This window comes from Elephantulus edwardii, unplaced genomic scaffold (genome assembly GCF_000299155.1).
Source record: "Elephantulus edwardii isolate Elephantulus edwardi_28Jun2011 unplaced genomic scaffold, EleEdw1.0 scaffold00082, whole genome shotgun sequence".
Lineage (NCBI taxonomy): Eukaryota > Metazoa > Chordata > Mammalia > Macroscelidea > Macroscelididae > Elephantulus > Elephantulus edwardii.
This window is the reverse complement of record NW_006399832.1, coordinates 9,626,095-9,632,945: the sequence shown is the minus strand read 5'-3', so window position 1 is coordinate 9,632,945 and position 6,851 is coordinate 9,626,095. Positions and strand designations below refer to the sequence as shown.

The 6,851-nt window shown below is 39.8% G+C and overlaps 1 protein-coding gene across 1 annotated transcript in view; it reads right to left on the bottom strand.

Annotated features, from left to right (window-relative positions):
• The window catches only part of ATP6AP1L (ATPase, H+ transporting, lysosomal accessory protein 1-like), a 73,239-nt gene that overhangs the window by 31,232 nt on the left and 35,156 nt on the right, over positions 1-6,851 (bottom strand). The window contains 2 exon segments of the mRNA XM_006903801.1: positions 2,257-2,492; positions 5,559-5,620. Of these exon segments, the coding sequence (XP_006903863.1) occupies positions 2,257-2,492; positions 5,559-5,620 (298 nt within the window).

Below are 6,851 nucleotides of genomic sequence, written 5' to 3'. Positions count from 1 at the left end.
GACTGGGGTAATTGGGATGGGTGTGTCAGAAGCAATGTGATTGGCACAGGATAGAGCAGGGTTTAGGGCTGTTGTACATAAGGTTGCTATGAGTCGCAAAAGACTCGACGGCACATAACAACAACAACAACAGTAGGTCCAGAGGAAAGGAGTCATAAAAAGATATTTTAAAAGATATTTTAGATCCCTGTCCCAAATTACATGACCTTGTTATTGTTAGTTACTGTAGAGTCTGTTCCAATTCATGGCAACCTGTATAGAACACAACGGACCTTAGCCTGATCCTGAGCTATCTTTGTTAAAATTGTATGTTTTCTATGTGTGTATATATTTATAAAGTCGACAAATGTTATTGTGTTGTGTTTTAACTTCTGTGATTTGATAGTGCCTGTAGTAATTCTCACAATAATAATATAAAGAATGATGGATAGTGTACCTGTGGAGACAATACAGCTCTAAACCATAAGTGTTCAAGGCCTGATTATTTATGGTTGTCATGGAGTACATTCTGACTTATAGAGACCCCATACATGCAGAGTTCAACTTCTCTGTATAGTTTTCAGTGATACTACCTTTCAGAATCTGATAGGCTGGCCTATCTTCCAAAGTGCCTGTGGATGAGTTTGAACCACCAAACTTTTGGCTAGTAGTCAAGCATTTAACGACTTGCACCACACAAGGTCTAATATGCAGTTAATAGATGCCATCATCTCTATGTCACAACTGGTGATCTCAAGGATCCTGTTTATAAAGTTGCAAAGTTTATTGGCCAAATTTTCTTTCTTTCCATCTTAGTTTCCATTTTAGTTTCCTATTGTTGTTGTGTACCATCAAGTCTGAACTAACTCATAGCTGACCCTCCAGTGAGTTTTCAGAGGCAGTTAATTGCATGGGAGGAGATAGGTCATTCTTCTCTCACAGACCAGCTGGTGTATTCAAACCTCATGCCTTTTAGAATGCAGTGCAGATTCTTACCACAAAACCACCAATAATATCTTAAACTCTTGAAAGCTCCGCAAAATCTGTGTTGCCTTGATTTTCCCCACAAATACCCTCAAGTAAGGACAAATAAAATCAGGGAGGGCCAGTCAGCCGTGAACAGGCAAGATTATCCCCAGGCATCCAGCTTCTCCAAAAACTCACCAATAAGAAAAAGCCCTGTAGGGAATTAATTATAGCCTGAGGAAAAGAGACCTGAGCTCTACAAAACTGGTGTCTCAGGAATGAACAAACAGGAGAGAAGTTGGATGCTTACGCTTACAATCCTCTGGATCTCTAACAAAAGGCAGTTATTCTGAATAGCAAGACACTTACTATGGACCTATAAATACATAATAGAACTCATCATTTTACCCATCAATCAGCAAGAGTTTTCAAGTGACAGAAAGGTCAGGGGTTAAAACGGTGTTTCCAGGCAGAATATATAAAATCCATAAACACACACTATGCCACAGCTTACACACACAGCAGCCTGTCCATCACAATGAGGCCAGAATAAATAACAGAGAATCTTCCAAAAACATCCATTATACCATCAAATGTTGGAAGGGAGGTTTATAGAAAACAAGTGGGACATGCCAGATTTCCTTCCACTGGACCAAAACAAATCAAATCAGAAGATTTTACTTGGATGACTAAAACATAAAGAATAGTAATGGAAAATTATTTCCTCCTTGAAAGGGTTGAATCTGCTTAACACAATTCAAAACTAATTATTCTGATCAATTTGAATTATCCTAAAAAAATGCTCTGAAATGGGGTCATTCTAAGAGACTTCTGTATATTTTCAAGCAGAAAATATGCCCCCACTTATCAGTGCCCCTTTATACTCAAACACCTCCCAGATCTGCCTCCTCTGATTCATTTACGAGTTTCTGTAGGACTGTGCTCTGGGTACCCAGGCTTCCTAGATGAATCAAAATCTGCAGACATCTGACTTTGGGGGCAAATACCATGCCTGAAGCATTTTCTTTTCTCCATAATTACTTCAAGAACCCTCATTTTCAAAGCCCTCATTTTCCACAAGCTTTGTGACAGAATTAGGGAGAAAATAGCAGCATTTTTTTTTCCTCTTTGAATTAAGTCTTGGCTTGTGCTTCCTTTTAAGACTTTAAATACTTCACTTCCGAAAGAAGTGTTTCAGGGTCACAGACACAGAAGTCCACTTCTCCTTTCTGAAGTGACGGAAAGCTGGATTACACAGTTCACAGATTCCAACAGTCCAAAGGGTTTCCTCTGTGGGAACGATCAACTTACGTGGCATTCTCATCGCTGCAGTTTGAGTTGACAGCATCCACTGTTGCCTTCTGACCAAGCACTTCATCCGTAAGGTCCAGCCAGGTCTGATTCTTAAATTTAATTGTTATTCTTTTGGCCCAGAAGAGGATGCAGGGAGTCCCATCAGCGGAGACATTAATGGGGCTGTGATGGCTGGATGCGTTCAGAAGTCCTCTTCCTAGGTGTCTTTGCTCACTTGCATTATAGTTGAGTGCCTAATTAATCAAATAAAAGAAATTGAAAAGTCTTCCCACTGTGGCACAAAAGCCTTCTTCTAAATAAAAGGACTAACTTGCAGGCGGTTGAAACTCTTATCTGTCTAGATTTAATTACACATAATTTGTAGGTCAGTTGTCAGAGACCAGAAAAAGATTGTAGGAAGTCTTTACCAGCAAAGTACACTAACCTTGTGCCACAAAACACAAAACTGTAAATGTCTAAATCATTAGGGGTGGGGGGGGAAACCCTTGCAAACATTAATGTTGTTGTTATGTGCCATCAAGTTGCCTGTGACTCATAGTGACCCTATGCTCTGAACCCTCCTCTATCCTGAGCCAGTCTGTTTCCCACACACCTATCCCCAGTACCCTAGTTGCTGGATCATGCCATCTCATTCAGGATCTTCTTCTCTTGTGCTGTCCCTCCAGCTTTCCAAGCAAACAACATTGTTGTTGTTATGTGCCATCAAGTTTCTGCAACTCATAGCAACCCTGTGTACAACAGCTCTGAACCTTGTTCTATCTTGAGCCAATTTCACTGTCTATGACACACTGCTCCTTTGAGGAAAGGATTCTGAAGCTTCATCTAATATACTTTGAACATGTTGTAAGGTGGGACCAGTCCTTGGAGAGGGACGTCATGCTTGGGAGGGTGAAAGGACAGCGCAAGAGAGGAAGACCCATGATGGGATGGATTGATTCAGTAACTGGGGTAATGGGAGTAGGTATGTCAGAGACAGTAAGATTGGTATAGGATAGAGCAGGGTTTAGAGCTGTTGTACATAGGGTCACTATGATTCACAGGCAACTTAATGGCACATAACAACAACAATGACAAACCTACTCTCATTATCCTAGTCACTGAGTCAATAACATGAGTAATGTTTTATTAAGTGCCTTGGTGGCCTAGTGGCAAGAAGCTGTACTGCAATCCCAAAGGCACATGATTTGAATCCACCAGCTGCTCCACGGAAGAAGGATGGGCAATCTCCTCCCATGTGATTAATGCCCCTGAAGACTTACAGAGAGTATCCATGAGTTGGTTCTGACTCGACAGTACACAACAACAGAGTCTAAGCCAACCAATAAAGATCCTATACCAGCAAAACAAAACCCTGCCCAGTCCTGAGCCAACCTAACAATCTCTGCTGCCCTTGAGCCCATCACTTCATCTTATTTACGGTCTTCCAATTTTTCACTTACCTCTACTTTACCAAGCATGATGTCTTTCTCTAGGGACCAGACTAAAAAAATCACCATGCTATGAAACTCTAATCGTAGTAATCTCTTTAGAAAACACTATCACAAAATCCAAACCACCCAGGGATTTAACATAAGGGCATTAAGTGAGCATGTCCAAGAAACAAAATTTTCTGAAAGTCAAGCATGACTCCCTACTAGACCATCACTGTCCATTAGAACATTCTGTGATATGTATATATTCCCTGTTTGCACTGTTCATGGCAATCACAACTAGCTGCATGAGGCTATTATAAATGGGAAGTACATCTAGAAAGACTGAGGAGATCAAATATTTCTTTTAGGTCATATAGCCCTGGTCTGTCCACTTGCTGTTACCTCTGTAACTTGTTGTTGCTTTGAAGCTGAACACTGTGACACTGATGTGTCAAACATGATAATGGTTACCCATGGTGAACAGTGTTTGCTGGAGTTCCCTAATTAAAACAAGCTTGGAAGCAGGAGTAGCATCCACTTCCGTAATAGCGTGCCTCCAGAAACCCTACGTACCTGGAGAAAGGATAAAAGTTATACAAGTGTCCAGGTCTTTCTTTCATAAGGTCACTATGAGCTGCCTATGACTTGATGGCACTTAACAACAACAATAATAATTTAAGTAGCCATATGGGGCTTGTGGCTGCCATATTGGACAGTGCAGCTCCAGACACTACAATATGCACAAAAGGAGCTCTGATAGCTGCTAAGCAAAAGGTTAGCAGTGCTAATCCATCATCTGCTCTAAGAGAAGATGTGTAACCTCCTCACATTAACATGTGCAGCCTAGGAAACCTGATGAAGGGTCGCCACGAATCAGAACCAAGTAGACAGCAGTAGGTTTTAGAACACACCACTCTAACTTCATTCTAAGTCTCACTTAAAGAAGACCAAGAAGCTACATGTTAGGACCTGATTCTGGAAGCAAAAAATGCAACCCTGTTATATGAAAGATCTACTTTTCTGTACCAACTACAGTAGTACCTGGGTAGCAAGAGTAGTTACTAGAAGAAAGACTGGTGGTTCAACACATCCAGAGGCATCTTTAAAAAGTGAGCTGATAATCTGCTTCTGATAGGTCACAGCCTTGAGTAGCCTATTAAACACAGCTCCACTTGCACACATGGGGTCTTCATAAATAAAAATATACACAAAGGTAACTCATAATAACAGATTAATCACTGTAAACACAGTAGAGAAAAAACACAGGGACCTGTCCACACTCATAGTAACTAAAGACAACTGTTGCCAAAGAGATTTTGTCTGGACAGCAACAAAAGTAAAATCAGATAATGGAATGATACATATCTAATCTTCCATTTAGCTTTTGAAGGCTATATAAATTGCATGGATAGGAGATTGTCCATCTTTTTCCAAGGGGTTGTTGGTGGATTCCAATGGTTTGCAGCTGAACTCTCTATGAACCAGGTTATCAGCTCAAACTTAACTTACTGCTGTCAAATCAGATCCAACTCACAGCTGATCCAGTGGGTTTTCAGAAACTGTATATCACACTGGAGGAGATTGCCCATTTTTCTTCTGAAGAGCAGCTGGTGGATTAGAACCCTCAGGCTTTGAGTTGCCAGTACAACTCCTTAACCACTAGACTACAAGAGTTCTTTAATTAGAAGATAGAAAGTAAAATTAAATACTTTATTTTGCTTTGTCTTTTTCCCTACTAGGATTATCTTAATGTATTTGTTTACATTTAAGTAAATATATTGGCTAATAGAAAAAAAATTACAATTTTACACTGAATCTTATATGATTCAAATATATCTAATTGTTTTATTTAGAAAAACACAACACAGTTTCCTGATGTAGGCATACCTGTGTAATTGATATTGTTGTAAAATTCTGAATTGGCTTCATATCACCATTTTTCTGTTGATCTGTCAAAGAAATAATGTTATGAATATAAAGGTTAAAATTTCATCAATGTTAATTTAAGTGAACAGTAATGTATAAGGCATCATATTGTGGTTGCTGTTGTTATTTGGTGCTACTGAGTTCATTTTCATATTGTAATTATTTCTTGTGACAGAGGTAGAACTGTCCCATTAGAGGTGGTCAGACTGTAGGGTTTACACAGATTGCCTCATCTTTTCCCACAAGGGGCCCTTAATTTCAATATATTAAAACTGCTAACATTTTAATTAGTACCCAATTGTTTGACAGTTGTTTTGCTAGAGATACTTAAGGCACAATACAGAACCTAAAATTATCCCAGACTCTATCCTCTCTTAGCTCGTAATACAGAGCACAATAGTTTAAGAGTAAGGAGTTGTAATGACACTGTATGTTACTTGTAGACCTGCTACTTGTTCAAAAGTTCAAATACACCAGGTGATATGCAGGAAGAAGATGAGCATTCTCACCATAAAAAAATTTACAGCCTCAGAAATTCAATGGATAGTCACTGAATTTGAATCAAGTTAATAGCAGCAGGTTTTGGTTAGATTAACAGTGCAAAAGTAAAATAAAATGTGCAAAAACCTAGAGTTAGAAAACCAGAAGGGAAGAACTCACTCAGGATTGCTAAAGCTGAAAGAATCCTAGGAAAAGATTCAAGGCTCAAGATGCAATGTTAAAAAATCCTATGTTGTTGTTGTTGTTGTTATGTGCCATCGAGTCATTTGCGACTCGTAGCTACCCTTTGTACAAGAGCTCTAAACACTGTTCTATCCTGTGCCAACCTAGCCATCTCAAACGCACTTCTTCCCACCGCTCCAGTCACAGAATCTATCCACCTCATCGAAGGTCTTCCTCTTCTTCACAGCCCCTCCACTCTGCCAAACATGATGTCCCTCTCCAAGGACAAGTCCCTCGTTGCAGCATGCCTAAAGTATGTCAGATGAAGCTTCAGAATCCTTGACGCAAGGAGCATTCCGGCTTCACCTTCTCCAGGACAAACCTGTTTGTTCTCCTAGCAGTCCATGGTATATTCAACACTTTTCTCCGGCACCACAGCTCAAAGGCATCAATTCTCTTTCTATCAACCCTATTCAATATCCAACTCTCTGATGCATAGCACGTAATTGTGAAGACTATAGCCCGGATCAGACCATCAACTACTCATATGCAAATTCAAGCTGAAGCTGAGGAAAATTAAACCAAATCAAA